Source organism: Giraffa tippelskirchi, chromosome 5, assembly GCF_054371585.1.
Source record: "Giraffa tippelskirchi isolate mGirTip1 chromosome 5, T2T-mGirTip1v1.2.pri, whole genome shotgun sequence".
NCBI lineage: Eukaryota > Metazoa > Chordata > Mammalia > Artiodactyla > Giraffidae > Giraffa > Giraffa tippelskirchi.
In genome coordinates this window covers 33650351-33669739 of record NC_137279.1, presented here as the reverse complement: position 1 = coordinate 33669739, position 19389 = coordinate 33650351, and the positions used below count along the sequence as shown (strand labels likewise).

General features: G+C 54.0%; 1 protein-coding gene across 1 annotated transcript in view; it reads right to left on the bottom strand.

Annotated features, from left to right (window-relative positions):
- The window catches only part of CAMTA1 (calmodulin binding transcription activator 1), a 975729-nt gene that overhangs the window by 117982 nt on the left and 838358 nt on the right, over nt 1-19389 (bottom strand). Inside the window, exon 10 of the mRNA XM_081490412.1 lies at nt 4737-4890. Coding sequence (XP_081346538.1) covers nt 4737-4890 — 154 coding nt within the window. The remainder of the gene's footprint in view (nt 1-4736; nt 4891-19389) is intronic.

Below are 19389 nucleotides of genomic sequence, written 5' to 3'. Positions count from 1 at the left end.
AGGGCTGAGAACACAGCTTAGAGCTCTTGCCTTTATCCCTCACTCTGGATGGAACGACCTTACCACCTGCTAGCTGGGAAGCATCTGGCATGCCTGTCCCCTCCCAGGCTGCCAAGGAATGGGGCAGGGCAGAATGCCATGGCGCTCAGAGGTAAGGGTCCACTCCAAGGGAACTGGCTCCATCTGGCTTCCTGAGGGTGGAGGGTCTGGGCCACTGTGGTTCTGGGCAGCCAAGGATCACTGAGCAAGTTTCCTGCCAGGCTGGAAGGACTGAGGTGCAGGGCTCATCTGGCCCATCATTGTTCCCACTTAAGGTTGATCTAGAAGGAGCCGACCCCACCCGCCCAGCCCCGCTCGCATTATGGCAGTGTGGAGGCCAAAAGCGGGTGCTCTCTCAGATCAGCTGCACCGCAACAGACCCTGGAGTTTGTAGGATGAGACCTTCTGACTTTTTGATCATGTTCACTTGAGTTCTAAAAACTCCAACCCTCAGACAGACGGAACCCAGGGCAGCTATCCTCAGGCCTTGAGTTGAGCTGAGCCAAGCCGTTCTCAGCTGAGGCCTTACAAGAGGCACCCTGGCTGTACTGAAGAACTCAATACAGAACTGAGAACCTTATTCCCAGAGGAAGTTAGGATGTTAGTACTTAGAAAAGACTTCACTTTCCAGACTCCCTTGCCAACAAGGGGGTGACTCTACCACTGAATTCTAGCCAATGACATATGAGTGGAAGCATTGTATGCCACTTCTGGTACCTGTCTTTAAAGTTAAGAAAGTTGCTCTCCAACTTATCTTCTTCTTTTCCCACTGGTTGGAATGCAGTTATGATGGCAGGAGCTGGAGCAGCTATCATGGAGCCACATAAAAGATGGCAATACCCTAGGAATGGCAGAGCAACCAGCTGGAAAGAGCCAGGGTGGCTGATCCAATTCCTTTCCCTGTGAGGCTGCCCTATCAACCATGAATTGCTCTGTTCAAAAGAAATAAGATTTAAGCCACTGTTCCTTTTGTCTTTGTCACAGAAGCAGGACCCATATTCTAAATACTGTGGAAGGGATTGCAAAAGACAGAAAGCATCCTTGGAAACATACTGGGAATTCCTATCAGATATCTGAATATTTTCTCTCTCTCTCTCTTTTTTTTTTAAATCTGGAGGAGGCATCTTTCAGTTTGCAGACTGAAGGAAAGTCCCCATGTGACAAAAGGTCACCACTGCAAGAGTCAAGGTGGGGTTCTTGGAGTCAGTCTGGCACAGAAGCTGGGGTCTGTGAGATCCTCCCACCCACCTTCAACAGGTGAGGCAGAGGCTGAGGAGCAGTTTCACTTCACCCCTGATAAGCTCAACATTTTGATTAAACCACTGACAGCTCTGCTGTAGGGCAGGGAAATTTGGAAACATCAGGAAATAAACTGTGAAGTCTTTGAAGGAATGTGATTTATGTGAAAATGTGATGAAGCTAATGTGTTTGGCTCCGGTGTTGGGTGGCATGCCTGATCCTGGAACCAAATCTGATGCCTTCCTGGCTCGCAGTACACACCTCTGCTTTCCCTGAACACTGGGAGCTGGTGCCCTGTGTGTGTGTTCCAATCCCGATCGGCATCTAAAGCTTTTATTGGAGCCATATTTCCTGGGCTGTGTTTCCAGGCTGTGCACGTGTAACCAGAGCCACACACACACACACACACGCACACACACCCCCTGAGTGACTGCACCGCACTGCTCCCGCCCTCGGACACCACAGAGCCAAGTGTGATTAGATTTATGGGGAGTTTGTTGTAGTTTTACATAATTTCCATGATGCACTGCAGACTTTTGAAAACGCGTTCACAGTTTCCTCCAGTTAGGTATCAGAGTTGGACCGAGGTCTGGTTTCCAGCCCCTGGAGTTCATGGCTTAAGCCTCTCCCCTGCTGTGGGGACATGTACTCCTATTGGGCTCCCGTGGGTGAGGGCGACTTTTCCAGGGAGGGGCCTCTTCTGAGGATGGGGAATGTTGTAAGGAGGTGGAGACAATGAGGAGAGAAGGAAGCAACTCAGACAAGAGAATGGGGGAAGGAACTGGGGTGATGGAGTGACTTACAGGAAAGGGTCCCCTGTGTGTGTGTGAGATACGCTGGGAGGGCCCAGGCCGGAGCCTCTGACCATGGTGACAACCTCGAAAGGTGTCTCTTTCCTCAGGAACATCCCCTTGGCTAAGCTCTGGCTAACTCAGTCTCTGGAATCTCCCAGGACATGGGATGAAATAATGGCCTCAGTGCCTTGGACCTGGGTCTGCAGAAACCCAGGAGCCAAACCCAGACCCACGAACCTGACTGGGTGATGCTGGACTTGGTAGGGAGAACGCTGGACTCTTTTTTTCACTTTACAGAAGGGGAACTGGGGTGCAGTGAGGGTGGGTGATTGGCCTGAGGTCACGCAGTGGAGCGATCATGGAACCAGACAGCACACCCTACTCCTGAATGCCCAGCTCTGACTCAACTAGCCTGACCGGGTGGTGCCAGTGCCCAAGGTTATCCGAGTCCTTGCTGCTGCCCAGCCAAGCCTCTGCCAAAGAGGAAGCGTGGGCAGCCCTGGGGAGGAAACCCAAGGCCAAGGGCAAGCCCTACACATTTAGACACCACTGAATGGAAGGCGTGGGTGGGCGGGGCTCAGAGCGGGACCCCTGGCACCACTACCTCACTCTCCACCCAGCCTGGCCTGGCCATGGAGGGTGCCACCGGGCAGCTCTGGCTTCCAGGGCCTGGCCACTGGGGGGTCTTTGTCAGGTGCTCAGGTCCCTGTGGGCAGTGGATCAAGCTGGGTCCAGTCATGCTCATTCAGCACCCCACAGATATTTAGAGAGAGCTTTGCATGTGCCAATACAGTGGGGGGACCTGAGGAACAGCAGACAGGAAGGGCCCACGGGAGTGAACTGGGATGACTCCCAAGTTTCCAGGTGCTCTGCAGAGCTTTGCAGAGGCTCGTGTGGCCCCTTCCAGTTAACTGTGGGAGGCTGACTTCAGTCTGGTGTCCTCCTGAGAGGCCTCAGGAGGCCCGGGGTGCTGGGGCTGTGATGTCTAGCCTGGGTGGTCTGGGATGGTCAATGTAAGAAGCACTGTTTGGGCTGAGGTGGAAGGATGAGGTGGGTGAGCAGGTGAGGGTGGAGGAGAGCAAGGCGGAGGGTCAAGAGACCGCAGTTCCTATGGAGGGACCACCCGGCCGGCAGCCTGGGAGGACGGGGGCAGCAGCGTGGGGCCTGAGAGTGGACGAGCTGCGGGCACACCTAGGAGCCTGTGCTCTGTCCTGAGGGCACCAGATGGCTTCAACACAATGGGTCTGGTCTGCGTTACAGCTCAGGAGGTTTCCATTGGACATAATCTGAGCCTGGAAGACCCTGGGCCTCCTGGCTTTAGTTCCTGGTGGCAGCAGCAAGGGCAGGCTGGCCGGACCCTCACCTCAGGCATGTGGTCCCGGAGGAGAGCATTGGGAGACCTCAGTCTTGGGGTCGAGACCCTGATGGGGCTGGCCGATTGGCCCATCTACTTCCCTACACAGAGGCTTCCCTGGTGGATCAGATGGTAAAGAATCCACTGCAATACAGAGACCAGGGTTTGACCCCTGGGTTGGGAAGATCCCCTGGAGAAGGGATGGCAACCCACTCCAGTATTCTTGACTGGAGAATTCCATGGACAGAGGAGCCTGGGGGGCTACAGTCCATGGAGTCACAAAGAGTCAGACACGACTGAGCAATTAACACTTCAACACTTTCCCTGAACAGAACGTTGTCTTTCCTGACTCCATCCTCAACCTGTGGCTGGTGGGGGCAGGGGCCATCCTCATCTGAATACTGAGGGCCTCTTTGGATGAGATGGTCACTGCAGGTGCCACCTGGCCATAGCTCAGACACTCAGTGACCCGATACTGTCCCCAGGAAAGGACATTTCAGTGGCTCTCTACACAAGGTTCTTCCCCGCAGCTCCACTTCCAAGGGGACACAGGTTTTCAGGGCCCCCTTGACCAGCTCAGTTAGGTCCCACATCATGACTGGTCTTTGCCCTGAGCCTCGAGAGATCAGTGTTCCAGAACCCAGGGCCCCGTGAGCTGGACGGCTGTCATCGGGTCTGTTCTCCCTGAGCCCTGCCATGCAGGCAGCAGGAGAGGCCACCGAGAGCCCCCGGCGGCTGCCCGTGGAAACGTGACACCGGCCGCATACCGGGTATCTGGACGCACTTGGTATTTTGCATTCAGTGATCTGCACCTGACAGATGCTCCCGAAAGCATCACTCCACTGACAAAATGAAATCCAGCTCAGTTCCCACTGTCTGTGTGTCACCATGTCTGGGAGCAGGGCAGGCTCTGTGCCCAGGAGCAGATGGGCTGAGGCAAGGAGGCAGCCAGCCCGTCCTCTGCCCATGGGCCTCTCCTTCCCCAACTGCCACCGTGATCCTGTCTGCGGCCTGCAAGACAGCGGTCAGGGGCACTCCCAGCTCTGCTCCTCACTATGGGTTTTGGGCTCCAGAACCCCCTTTCTCATCTGTAACGCAGGCTACATTCTGGTCCTGGTTGTGGCTTAGAGAGTTCCCCCAAGGACTAGGCCGGGGGGGGGGGTCCTTGTAAATGCTGAGTTCACCGTCATCCTAGCGGAATGGGGCTCCCACACCCGGGTCCCCACTCCACGGAGGACCTCTGGCCCCGTCTGGGTGATTCTGGCCGGGCCCCAGTGCAGAACCCTGGCTGGCTGGCTGCGCCTACTCACACATGGGCTTCAGCTGCCCAATGAGCTCCTCCTTTGTCCATTTCGCCCACTCCTTCTTGTCGGTGTTGATGGAGCAGAGGATGGGGCCGCAGGGCTTGCCGCAGTCCTCGATGGCCGGCACGTTCAGGTAGTGCACCAGGACGATGTCGGGGTTCTGGGGGAGAGCACAGACACTTGGCAGCATGAGGGTGGCTGGGAGCCCGCCCAAGGTCACCCCACCCAAGGTCACCCCAGCAGGCCCAGACAGGCCGAGCATCCCCATGCCAGGCTTTCTCAACCTGGGCATCACTTACCATTAAACCAGCTCATTCTCTGTTGTGGGGGCTGCCCTGTGAAATGCAGGATGCCCACCAGTAGCACCCGTGGTGATCACCTGCCAGAGGCCATTAAGCACTACCTCCTTCCTCAAATCTCCTGATTTTGCCCATTGGGGCACCAAAATTGCCCGAGTTGAGACCCACTGATCCACATGTGAGCAGGTTCACGCATAACTGAAGACCATACATGTGTGCTCAGTGGCTCAGTTGTGCCTGACTCTTCAGGACCCCATGGACTGTAGCCTACCAGGCTCCTCTGTCCATGGAATTTTTCAGGCAAGAATACTGGAGTGGGTTGCCATTTCCTCCTGCAGGGAATCTTCCCAACCCAGGGATGGAATCCCCATCTCCTGCATCGAAAGGTGGATTTTTTACCACTGTGTCACCTGGGAAGATGTAGGATTAAGGACCACATATGAGGTAACTGTATCTCTAGACCCACATCTAGGACCTGTACCCACAGCTGCCCAGCAGCACTGGCCCCTGTTCCGTGCTCTACATGCATTTCCCATTGCAGCTCTCTGGACTTCCCCCCCGCATGGGCATCAACACCACCTTCCTCCTAGGGGGGAAATGGAGTTCCTGGAACTTAACACACAAGCATCATCATTTTTTTTTGGCCATCCTGGGTGGCACATGGAACTTTCCCCACTAGGGATTGAGCCCATGCCCCCTGCAGTGGAAGCATGGTATCTTAACCACTGGACCACTGGGGAAATCCAAGGCACCTGCTTCTAAGAATTGGATACCCCTCTGCCCCTCAGCCTGTGGTCTTCCTGCATAAGCATCACCCAGGAGATAACTGTCACTCAGAGTCTTTAGAAACTCCTCCTTGGAAATCTCTGAATGTTATGAGTGGAAAGAACTCTCTCCGTGAAGATGCTAAAGACACAGTTTTGTCCTCAAATGGTTTTACTGAGATGGATCAGCCTCTTCCCATCAGATCCAACTCAAAGTGCCCTCCATTGCTCTCTGCCCATCACCAGCTCTAGTAGCCACTTGCCAAGGGGGCCTTTGTGGGGCAGCAGCTTCATTGCAAAGACCAGAGGCCCCTCTGTGGCTTTCAATGACCCCCCACCCCCAGAAGGCCAAGCTGTTCATTGGGCCACATTGGGCCTGACAAGGTTGTTAAGAAAAAGCAGCTATGTCACTGAATAAACCCAGAAAGGCCTCCTACCCCAATCAGAAAGTATTTCTTTGCTTTCCTTTCTTTTTTTGGCCATGCTGTGTGGCACACAGGATCTTACTTCCCTGACCGGTGATAGAACCCAAGTCCCCTGCAGTGGAAGTGTGGAGTCTTTACCACTGGACCATCAGGGAAGTCCCAGAAAGTATTTCTTGAAGCATCAATAAACATATGATAATATATCAAGTACAGCAGGAAACTATAGAAAAGCCACTTGGAAGACCCCATCCTCTGCTAGTTCCCAGATCCATCTCTTCGACTTTTCCCTTCTAATACCCAACAACAGGAGTCCTAGGTGGGTGGGTATAAGGACCCCCATCATGGAGGAGCCTGAGTCTGCTATCACCTTTTTGGATCTGATCAGAGCAAGAGTAATACATGATTCTGTGCTTCAATCGATGCATTAATAAATAAAGACTCAAGACGACACCACGACCGGTGCAGGAAGGTACACTGGCATCACTTTAAAAGATTTTCAATAAGGGTTGAAACGCAGAGTTTTTTTCTGGCCAATGCTCAGTTAACCAGGAAATTAAATCAACACGAACAGGAGCTTCTCGTTAATGGCGGCATTTCTAGATTGCAGTAATCATGCTTCTTAATAATAATGATAATCCCTGACATCGGCACCACAGTTTCTTCTTCTTAAAGCACTTTCCATCCATTATCTCATTTGGTGGCTGTACAAGCCTGGAAGGCGGGCTGGGCAGGGCAGGGCACCCCTGTCTACAATGAGGACCCTGAAGCCCGTGAAGTTGTGTGCACAAAGCTGTGTGCCTGGCAATGGACAGAAGACGGGAGTGGAAGCCATGGTTCTGCCTCTGCTTTCAAGTCCTGCTGAGATCTGGTGGCCTCTCTTTGCCTGGTCTAACTGCTTTCCCATTCCCTGTTTTACTTTGTCCTTGCAATATGCCCACGAGGCAGGTGGACTGGCTAGATCTGCCATGCTTGTGGCCTGGATGGGATAGTCCAGGAGGGGAGGGGCCATACATCTGCATCCCAGCCCTGCGTCCTTCCTACCAACCAGCACGCTAGCCTCCCCGGGCTGGGAGCTCCTGCCTGAGCCTGTGCCTGGCCAGACAGCAGCGCCAGCTGCTGAGCGAGACAGAGTAAAGATCAAAGGGACACAAGGACCCCAGGGCTTCCTCTGATCCCAGCCCCAGGAGCAGGAGTCTGGCCCTGTGGGGAGGAAGCCAGGATGCCAGATGTCTGAGAGATGAAAGGCCCACAACTTCCGGCCCCACTGCCCCACTGAGCGCAGCCTGGGTGCTTGGAAAAGCTGTGGGAGGGCAGGGTGGTGGGTGGGTGGGAAGGTGGGGACCTGGGGAGCAAAGGGCAACCCTCACCTTGCATCGAAACTCCCAGAACTTGAGTTCCTGCCCTGTGGCACTTGGAATCTCCTAACTCAGGAAGCCCCATCCCTTCCTTCTGGGTCCAACTCCATTTCTGCATAACCAGCTTCCACCTACCCTATGAGGACAGACACAAGGCTTGCCTCCTCCTCCAGGAAGCCCTTCTAGACACCTCACCTTCTGTACTTCCACCACAGCAAGGTGGAGATTTAGTTTGTGTCTTAATAGTCTGTGTACCTCCTTTATCTGCTCAACCACAGGGAAAATGCCTGGGAGCTATCACCGTGTTGGGCAATGCCTGCTGCTCATTTTATGTTCGTAGAATTGCATGAGGCTGACTTTGGATATTCTGTTCTTACTCTTCCCAGACTTGTGTTCAACTGGCTTTAGTTTTCAGTGTCTTCGAAGGGGAGGCCAGCTTCTCCGAGCATGGGGTGTTCACAGAAAGCTAAAGGCAAGGCTGGTTCTTAACTTTTTCTGGGTCTAAGGCCTCTGAGAATCTGATGAAGGCTGGGGCTTCCCAGGTGGCTCAGGGGTAAAGAATCCGCCTGCCAATGCAGGAGACCCAGGTTCTATCCCTGGGTCAGGAAGGACCCCTGGAAAAGGGATTGGCAACCTACTCCAGTATTCTTGCCTGGAGAATCCCATGGACAGAGGACCCTGGTGGGCTACAGTCCAGGGATCACAAAGAGTCGGACAGGACTGAACGAGTAAGCATGCACACAAGTGGCTTCTCTACTCCTAGCCCCCGAAGACAGCCCAAGGTACATCAACATTGCATTCCAGGAGTTCACACATCCAGTGGTCTGTGGATGCTCTGCCTGCTGCCAGTGACGTAGGGATTCACGATCCACCACAGCCCCTTTTAATACACCGAACACGTACATCTCCTGCCCAGGTGCCTCCATTCTAGGCCTCATGCTTCTCGGCGGCCTTGATAGCCTCAGTCCCTGATGGCTGCACGGAGGCTGGGTTTGGGATTAGGAAAGGCAGAAGAGGGCTACGTCATGGTTTATATCTTTAACACAAATTCCATCCCAGGGTCTGGAGTTCCCACAGCTGAAACTCCTGAGTTGAATTTTAAGTAACAACTTCCTGGCTTGAGGCCGGTTTTAAGACACAGAGTGATTGAGGTATTTTTGGAAATTGGGGGCACACATCACTTCTTGGCAATGTTGCGATTTTATTCATTAGTTGTACATTTTATTGGGTGTTTCTGGCAGAAAAATATATTAGGCGTAGAGCTCCAATGCTTCAGTTTCATGGGGGAGCTCATAACAGTGTCAGATCCTGAATGAGTAGGGAGCTGCCAGCTGGGTGGGGCAGGCTGGCTCCAGGGGACACGACGGAGGACGCACCCCACCAGACCCACCTAGACTCTTGGTCCTAGACTGTTGTGAAGCCAGCCTGCCTTCATCTCCCTGTCCCCACCCTGAGCAGACATCCTCTAAAGATTCCTCAGGATTTACCACCCAGGTCAGACCTTGCAGGTCCGAGTTCTCATCCAGAGGCTCTGCTCTGGGATATGGAATTTCCATGAAGATGCTACAGACCAACCCTACAACGTGAGAGTGGACTTTGAAATGACCTCCCTGCATGTCCAAGAGGCTTGTCCTCTGTTAAAGGCCTGGGGGAGCCCGATGGGGTGGCTGTGGAGAGGAAGCTGAGGTTAAGAGAAAGTCTCAGAGAAATTGCACAGTATGGATGTTCCTTAAAAAAACTAAAAATAGAGCCACTATATGATTCTGCAATCCCACTCCTGGGCATATATCCAGAGAAAACTATAACTTGAAGATACATGTGCCTGAATGTTCATAGCAGCACTATTCACAACAGTCAAGACATGGAAGTAACATAAGTGTCCATCCACAGAGGAATGGATAAAGAAGATATGGTACATATATACAGTGGTATATTACTCAGCCATAAAAAAGAATGAAATAATGCAAATTTGCAGCAACATGAATGGACCTAGAGATTGTCATACTGAATGAAATAAGTCAGACAGAGAAAGACAAATATCATATGGTATCGCTTATATGTGGAATCGAAAAAAATAAGGGTACGAATGAACTTACCTACAAAACAAAAATAGAGGAACAGATGTAGAAAACAAACTTACTGTTACCAGGAAGTCAGAAGGAGGAGAGATAAATTGGGAGATTGGGGCTGACATACACACACTGCTATGCAGATGGCTCCAATATTTTGGCCACCTGATGTGAAGAGCCAACTCATTGGAAATGAGTTGATGCTGATGCTGGAAAAGATTGAAGGCAGGAGGAGGAGGGGATGACAGAGGATGAGATGGTTGGATGGTATCCCTGACTCAATGGACATGAGTTTGAGCAAACTCCCGGAGATGGTGAAGGGCAGGGAAACATGGTGTGCTGCAGTTCATAGGGTCGCAGAGTCAGATATGACTTAGTGCCTGAACAACAACAACAAATGTAGATAACTAATAAGCCTGGCGAGCTATAGTCCACAGTCTCACAAAAAGCTGGACATGACTGAGCGACTAACATACACATACACAATAAGAACCTACGTTATAGCACAGGGAACTCTATTCAATAACTCTGTAATGGCCTATATGGGGAAAGAAGCTAAAAATGAGTGGATATATGTGTATGTATAACTGATTCACTTTGCCGTACACCTGAAACTAACACAACATTGTACATCAACTATATACCCCAGTAAAGAAATTCTCAGAGAAGTTCCAGAACTTACTGGGCAGAGCCATGGACTAGGAGACCCCCTTCCTCCCTTTTGAGCTCTTCACCTATGAGTGGACAGAGCCCCCACTCTTCTGTTGCAGGAGCCCATGAGGGGGCCTTTGTGAGGTTAAAAGTCCCATCCTGGAGGGTCCTGATCTTCTAACTACTAGTTGCCACCAAATCCAAAACCAAACAAAACCCTGGTGTTTTTCTGGAGAGAATGACCAGAGCAAGCTTCTAACAGGCAGTTTACCCACTTACAATGCACACCTTCTCCACTGATAGTCTGTCCGTCCTAATTTTCCTCCTACAGCTATGTTGTCCCTTGCTCCTCAGGCCTCACAGCGGGGTCTTTGTCCCCTGCCCCCCTTATGGCCCTCCTCCAGCTTCACGGCCTTCCGCCCGCCGTGTTCTGAGGAAGCCTTCATGTCCCCCTCCAGCCCCGCCTCCCTGCTCTGCTCCAAGCTCACCTGTCCCATCACCCATCGAGGGGCCTCGGAATGCCCCCGACTCACGTGACCCAGCCTTGTGGCCGCACTCCCCACACTTGGTCCACCCCGGCTTCACCTGCCCGCAGTGGTCCCAGTTGAAGCCTTTCTCCTCTGTCTCTCCCTCCAACCCACCCATCACCAAGGTCCATCAATTCTCCTCCCCAAGCAAGCCTACCCCCGCTCCTGGGCCCCACAATCTGGAGACCACCCGGTCGGAGCCCCACCCCCGGCCTCATGGACACTCCGCCTGCATCTCCCCACTTCCTCCCTCCTTTCCTCCCCACCCCTCTTCTGACACTAACCGGTGGACCTAGGATTCCGGCACTGGCTCCCTGGCCGGAGAATGAACCCCACCCTCCTGACTGGGTCACGGGGACCCGCCTTCTGCTTTCCGCTCCAGTCACTCATGCTCTCCTGGCTTCACCCTGCTCCTGCTGCCTTCATTCTCTCCTGAGCTGTTCTCTCTGAATGATGTGCTCCTCGCCACCCGAGTCTCAGTGCCACCTCCTCTTAGACACTGTATTCAGAGACACCCCCAGATACGCATGGTGCCTCCCTGCCCCTGCCTGGGGCCCTACTTCCTTCGCATCCTTTATTTTCCTTACTGTGGCACCCACCCCAGTTCACATCTCTGAGCAGTCACAGCTGGGTTTGGGCTGTTTTCCCACCTGGAAGCGAGAATGCTGGTGGCCAGGCTCTGTCCTATTCAGGGTGGGCTCCCAGAACCCAGAGGGGGGCTCTGTCCACCTGCTGAGTGCTGAGGGTGGGGGACCGCTCAGCCACCCCTAGAGCCCAGGCCCTGCTGGGCGAGGGGGTGGTGTGGGACAGCTCCCTTCTCCTGGTCTCCCTTCAGCTGGTCCTCAACCCAGCTCCTCCTCAAGTTTTACTAGAAATGAGAGATTTGGATTTGCTACGGGCCTAGTTCCAGTCTGTGAGCTGCGCCTGCCGGCCAGAGAACTGTGGGCTAGAGCTGGTGGAAGAGGGTCTCCTGGGGCCGAGTTAGGGCTTGTCCCCTAAGGCATCTTTCCTAGTTGGAGTCTTTCACCTGAGCTGGGGGAACAAACGGAAGCTGACCTAGGAGGGGTTGTGAGAATGTTCCACAGAGAGCATGAGGGGCTAAAGTGAAATTGGCTCCTCAGCTGCAGGACTTGTCAGAGCCTTGGCGATACCCTGCCCGGGAGGATCTCTGGGTGGGCCTTGTGCAGGCAGGATTTCCAAGCTTATTTGACCATGAACCTGACCACCTCTCGGGACCCAAGTGATCCCTGGAACACAGTTTGGGAACCACTGATAGAGTTCAAAGTCAAGGGAAACCACCATTAGCAGTTGCTGGAAGGCAGGGGCCCTCTGTAGTTTCTGGGTCCCTTTCCCCTGGGGCCCATCCCTGGCCTGGCTTGAGGCTCACTGGGCATTTGAGCTGCTTACTGGTTACCACTAGGTTTCTAAGGAAACCTGACCAGCTGGGTACACTGTCCCCATAGCCCTCTGCTCCCCAAAATGCCCCTTTCCCAGCATCTATGACCACAGCCATCTTTCCTGACCTGGGTACCCCGGGCTGCTGCGGTCCCCATGGGCAGACATGGGACTGAAGTAGATTCCCTGCTCTCGGGCTGAGCAGGTGGGAGAGAGGCAGGCAGGAGAAGGGCATTAGACTGGAGGGGGCAGAAGATTTAATCTTAATTACAGGTGATGGGGATTTAAGGAGGGGAGACTGCTGTGAAAAAGAAAGTACCCCCATCCTGCTCTTCCACAAGGGTTAATGCTCTAGCGGGATGTTAGTGGCTGGGGCAGCAGTGGAGGGGGTGGGGGTGGGGTGCCAACAGCAGCATCAATGATCTGTGTTAATTTGCAATAGCTCTTGCTGCAAACAGGACAGATCCCTAGACCCTGGTGGCCAGGGTGAGCTGGGTGCAGCAGCCCAGGAGAGCAGCAGGTGGGGAACGGCTGCCAGGTGTTTCTCTGCTCGTTCCCACAGGTCCTTTTAGCACAGCCCCCATGAGGGAGAACTGAACTCAGTCCCCCACATCATGGCAGAATGTGGGCCTGGAGGGCTGGACCTCAGGCCAGGGCTGAAGCTGGAACAGGAGGCGGAGGTAGGGTGGGAGAAGGAGAGAGAAAAGGAAATAGACCAAGGCACTCAACAGAGATATGAGAAGCCAGGGAGGTAGCAGCCAGGGGGAACGCAGGCCTGGAGGGCTGGACCTCAGGCCAGGGCTGGGGCAGGAAGAAGAGGTGAAGGCAGAGTGGGAGAAGGAGAGAGAAAAGGAAATAGACCAAGGTGCTCAACAGAGATGTGAGAAGCGAGGGTAGTGGCAGCCAGTGGGTGAGGGTGGCGCAAAGACTGGGGGTTGGGGATGCCAAGCCTGCCCCTGGAGAGCTCTGACTTCCAACCTTAAGGTGATGCCCACGGCTCCTGGGACTTCTTGGCTCCGATTGCTGAGGGCTGGGATGCAGAAGCATGCGTCAAGGGCAAACACTTGAGCCGGCTGAGCCTTTGTACCTGCTCCTTAGGCTGGAGGAGATGAGTGTACAAGTGGTCTTAACCTTGTTGGCTGGGAGGAAAGGCAGGTAAGGGGCTCAGGAGGGGCCTGACCCACAGCTGATTAGAACAGGTGTCTGTGATCTGTTACTGGTTTGAGATGTAGGTGGAGACGCCTTCCAGTTTGCAAGGGGAAACAGAGCCCTATGCCTCCTACAAGTCAGGGCCGCTCCAGGGTTTGTAATTCAGGCCCTGGAATTGGCAGAAAGCAGCTCGATTTCACCAGAGACCCAAGTGGCCCAGAGTGAGAACCTTTGGGAGCTCATATCCGCCTGGCTTCAGCCAGTGGTGGGTCCTAGGTGCCTGGAAGCCGGGGGTCCTGCAGCCCCAGCCTGGGCTCCTAGCCTCCAGCTGGGAAGCAGGAGGCAGCTTCCCTTTCTGTGGAGTAAGCAGGACGGTGATGCAAGAAGTGGTTAAAAATGCAAAAAGCTGTTGGTTTTGATAAAGAAAAATGCAGCTGCAACATCTGTTTGACTCTTGTTTGCAGCTTCATCAACGCTAAGTGTTCAATAAATCAGGGTGGCATGGCGCTCCGTTTCTTCAGTGGCTCGGTCATTAATCTCGTGCCAGTTCTCATGAAAAATGAAGGAGAGAGGCCGTGTGATGCTGAAAATGTATACATTACCCAGAAAGTCATAATAGCATGTAATAGTGGCCACACACCTCCCCACTAGGGCTGGGGGGAGAGGGCGGGGGCCGGGACCGAGAGCCACCGGCCTGGGAGGAGGGGAGAGGCAGAGAGCTAGTCTGCAGCGTTCGCGAGTCCATTCTGTGGTTGCATTTATCGTTGAGCAGATTCTGAGAGCCCTCTGATCATCAGAGGCAGAGACTTCCCCATACCTGGGTGCTTCACGAAAGAGGCTAGGTGCCCATAAAGCAGGAGTGCAAAGCCGGCAGAAAGAAGGGCAGGATTTATTAGAGAAGGAATAAATGATGATACCAGGCAGCTCAGGGCCAGGGGTGTCACCACACTGCAAAGCAGAAAGAAATCCTCTCGCATGGGCTCCAGCTGCTCTGGGCGGCCTGGCACCTGTCCGCTGCTCTGGATAAAGATATGGGGTGGGACCACTGTCCCCATTAGGTCTCCAGGGGTCTGTCGGCCCCTGCAGCCTGCCAGGCCCTCCTTGTTGTCTCTTCCCCACCTAGGGAAACCCAGGTGTTCCCATGACCGAGTCCACATTTTACCACCATCTCTGGAGGTGTGCTGGGTGCTCCTGGGGGGGCAGGACCATGCCTGTACCCCCAGAATGCACCTCCCAATGGGCGCCTCTATTTGCAAAGATTGCTTTCTGAGTGTCAGCAATGTGCGGGCCCCACCTTCAAGCCCCGTGAAGGTCTCGTTATTCACTACCTTCAACAACCCACAGAAGCAGGTGCCATTGTTATGCATTTGAGGGCTGCAGACTCTCATACTCAGGACTCCATGATTCAACCCAGCCCTGAGCTCCAAGCCAGTATCACTCCCCACTCCATGGGGGCCCTGGGGCTCTGAGGGAGCTCGCCAGACAGCAGGTGGAGGGCTGCGGGCCCAGCCTTGATGCCCTGAGCAGCCACAATGAAGACAGTGCTGTACCAGAGCATAAACAGATCCAAGGAGCCTGGCCAGGTCCACGGGGTGCTGGGAGCTGCTGGGAAGTGGGGGAGTGGGGTGGCTGTGGCTCCACGGGGCACAGCCAAGGCGGCATAGCCCCTGTCTCAGAGTCAAGGACCTGTGGTGGTCAGAACACCCTATGTGGTCAGGCAGGGCTGTAGAGTTGGGGGGGGGGATTGAGGATCCTTGGAGCTGAGCACCTGGCAACTGGGGGTGGGCAAAAGCAGGTCCCCAGAGTTTGGGCCTGTTGAAGAATCCAGAAGAGAAAGAAAGGAGGCAGAGTAGGATACGAAAGAGGTGCCCCTGGGGGTCCCTGCTGCTGCTGCTGCTAAGTCGCTTCAGTCGTGTCCGACTCTGTGTGACCCCATGGACGGCAGCTCACCAGGCTCCGCCGTCCCTAGGATTCTCCAGGCAAGAATACTGGAGTGGGTTGCCATTTCCTTCTCCAGTGCATGAAAGGGAAAAGTGAAAGTGAAGTTGCTCAGTCGTGTCCGACTCGTAGCGACCCCATGGACTGTAGCCTACCAGGCTTCTCCATCCATGGGATTTTCTAGGCAAGAGTACTGGAGTGGGGTGCCATTGCCTTCTCCGCTGGGGGTCCCTAGTAATAGACAAAATCAGCTGTCAGTTGTGGGCTTCCTGGGAGCCAGGCCCACATCCCTGGCTGGGTACCAGATGCCCTGCTGCAGTCCCAGGGGGCAGGGGACACAGAAAACCTCCTTGCTCCTCTGCCAGTGCTCAGCAGGGTGGAGACCTGAAGATGCTTGGGGGGCTCACATGGGGCCTCACCTCCTGCCCCAAGCAGGGAAAGAGGCTAGCAGCCTTGGGGGAGCTCCGGCGGCCCCTACGCCAGGCGGCCCTCATTAAGCCCGCATGTGCACCAGAGGGAGTCGGGGGCCTGCAGCCCATCCCCGCTTTGGAGGGAGGCTGGGAGACTTAATTAGTTAATGTGGGTAAAGTGGTCTGAAGATGAAAAACCCTGGGTAACTGCTGAGTGCTGTGGCTGCTGCCGCCGCTGTTACACAATTACCAGAAATTTCCAGTCATGGGAATACAGTTAAACAATTTCCACCTGGTGTGGGCTTCCAGGAACCCTGCCAGCTTAGGGGATGGCCTGCTCTGTCCTCTTTCACTCACAGGTGATGTAGGGAAAACACATGAATTGTGGGAAATCGCACCTGGTACTGTCCTGACCACCTAGGGACACTGAAGTGGAGAACGCATCGCTCAGCCCTGGAAGATAGAGATGCCTGGGCTCAAAGGATGCTGCTGGTCCAGACTTTACGAAATTCTCTGAGCAGGTTCTACCCAAAGGCCCCTGGAAGGGCAAGCAATCCTGGAGGATGCCGCTGGGGAGAAGGTTTAACTGTGCAGGTGGACCTCGAGGACCCATCACACCTGTGGGGTGGGATGTGTGGGCACGTTTCTGGATGGACAAATGGAAGCCAGGAGATTCACACTGGCTCAGGACCAGACCATGTCTTACTTAAAATCATTATGATTTGGGGGAAGAAATTCCCAATAATACCTCCATGTTTGTAGATGATGCTAAACTGCCCTGGGTGACGAAGCGCCGTGTCATTTGTGATCAGTTGTGAGAGGACCTGTTTAGTGGGTGCAAAGTGACAGATGGCGCCCGGTGTAGGGGAAGTGCAGGGCCCTGGAAGCTGTTCGAAACTAGTTTTTAATTAAAGAGATGCATTTTGTGCCACTGGGCTTCCCAGGTGGCCCTAGTGGTAAGGAACCTGCCTGCCAATGCAGGAGACATAAGAGACTCAGGTTCAAACCCTGGGTTGGGAAGATCCCCTGGAGAAGGGAATGGCAACCCACTCCAGTATTCTTGCCTGGAGAATCCCATGGACAGATGAGCCTGGTGGGCTACAGTCCATGGGGTTGTAGAAAGTCTGATACAACTGAAGTGACTGAGTACTCATGCATTTTGTGCCATTAAACATTGTCTGAGGGTGGAAGGTGGGGGCACCTTGAGGATGGGTTAATCCAGTCTGGGCTCTGAGCCTGTGTCAAGGCCAAGGCCCTGACGGGCTGGCTCCTGCTGGGTCAGCACAGACCCTGCCTGGAACCCCGCTTCTCCCCACGGTCATGGGCGGGTTTGATGGGCTGTGCCTCTGTTCACCACTATCCCCAGGCCAGGAGGGAAAACCAATGTCATGGTGGGAAGGCCACAGGGAGTCACAAAGAGGGGAGAGCCTGGAAGTCAGAAAAGAGGGTTCAAGACTTCCCTAGTGGTCCAGTGGTTAAGGCCTGCCAATTCACGGGACATGGGTTCAATCCGTGGTCCCGGAAGATTCCACATGCCTCGGAGCAACTAAGCCTATGCGCTACAACTACTGAGCCTGTGCTCCAGAGCCTGTGCTCCACAACAAAAGAAGCCCCTGCAATGAGAAGCCCCTGCTCACCACAACCAGAGAAGCCCTCATGCAGCAACAAAGACCCGGTGCAGCCAAAAATAAATAAATAAACATTTTTATAAAAGGATGCTAGGAAGAACTAAATTAAAGAAAAAAAAGGAATAACACAAATTGCCTGTGGAGGCTGGTGGGCCTGTTCACTCAGGAAGACACCTGGGGTTTCTGGAAGCCAGTGTCCAGAGTCGTGGCTGGGACCAGGAAGGACCAAGCCCGGACAGCCTGGCACGAGGGCTCTTCATCACAAACCTTGACCTGGGGCAGTGAGTGCGGGGGCGAGGGGGGGCTCCCTTGTGGAGGCGTGGGTGGCCATGGTGAAAACAAGATAAGGATTTTTCTGGCCAGAAAGACAAAAATGTTGAGAGAAAATGTGACTCAAGTCTTTCAGGTCAGAAAAAGAAGAAGAAGGTGAAGGCATGTTTTTCCTCTCCAGATTCCCAAATACTAAGAATATGGGTCCCCCCGCTGGAGCTCAGGGAGGCAATTTAAGCACAAACTCTGCACAGCGGGCAGTTAATGTTAGGAGACTCATTATCTCCAGGGAGACGTGGGCTAAAATAATATGAAATAGATTTTTTTTAAAAATGGGCGACATTAGTTCCTGGATGGCTGATCCATAAGGTGTTACAAAAGGAGGGCAGGAGATTGGGGGTCATCTCTCTCTTGGAGGTACCAAGATGCTCGGTGTCTCCCATCCCCTACCCCCCCACCTCAGGAGGGATGGATCCAGGCTGGAAGTGTCAGCTGGGGTGTTTACTGCCTGCTGTTTCCTGCTTGCCAGGCACTGGACAGGACACAGGGGTCTGGCAGAGCCTGAGTCTGGATGAGATTCCATTTCTGTCTCCTGTTTGTCATCTGATCTCGCCTGAATTCATTTTTGAGTTACTAGAAATCACTGCAAGGCTTGCTGCAACTAGCCCCAGGGTAAGAAGCCCTGGACCTTTCACTGGGATGTGGAGCTCGAGGGATGGGATTGAGCTCAGGGTGGGCAGCACTAGCCCAGCAGGACGGAGGGTGGGGCGGTTAGGCATGGGGTGATCAGCTGTCAGGAGGCTGCAGCCCCTGCTCCTCTGACCTCCCCTCCTTCCCCAGGAGCCAAATCCATGGGCCACATGAACCCACCCCTCCCCACCAGCTTCAAAGAAACTCTGCCTGTGTCTTAGACTCACTGTGGCCTCCTGGGAGGCTGGAAGCCAAACCCACCACTATCCCCTCTCTGACCCTCCTGCTTTAAGGGTGGCACGTTAGCTGTACTCCCGGGGCTGATGTGTGTGTTCAGAATCCTGCCCCATTAGGCAGCGAGTCAACTTCATTAGGGGGCTTCCCAGGTGGCTCAGTGGTAAAGAATCTGCCTGCCAATACAGGAGACCTGAATTTGGTTCCAGGGTCGGGAAGATCCCCTGGAGAAGGAAATGGTGACCTACTCCAGTATTCTTGCCTGGAAAATCCTATGGACAGAGGAGCCTAGTGGGCTACAGTCCATAGGATCATGAAGAGTGAGGCACGACTGAGCACATTGCCAATCCCATCAGATGACAATGACCCCAAACAGTCATCCAGGAGTCTCCAGAGTGACTGACATGCTCTGGAGCCTTTCCTGTCCATTGGCTCCTCATACCAGCTCTGGAGGAAGCTGAGCATTGCCACCAGACCCACCAGTCACATGAGCCCCCTCTGACTGATGTGATCTGCCACTGGGCTAATGGGAGGCAGAGCTGGACATGACTCTGGTACATTTGGTGTTCTCATGGTAAGAGTATCCAAGTGTTCTTTAGGGAACCAACCATCTCTCCCCAACTGAGTCCAGGGTCGGAGCATGTGATTCAGGCTGTGCAGTCAGAGCCCTGCATTCTCTGGGCTGCAGTGATTGGCCATGAGTCCCAACCAGAGGCACTCAGAAATAATCCCTGGACTTGGGAGGAGTCCCTGGGTTGGGGGTGGAGGGGCAGAGATGATGCTCTTTCCTGCTGGACATGAACCTGGGATGATGAAGCCTAGAGCTCCTGGAAGCCACCTCTTGCCAATACACAG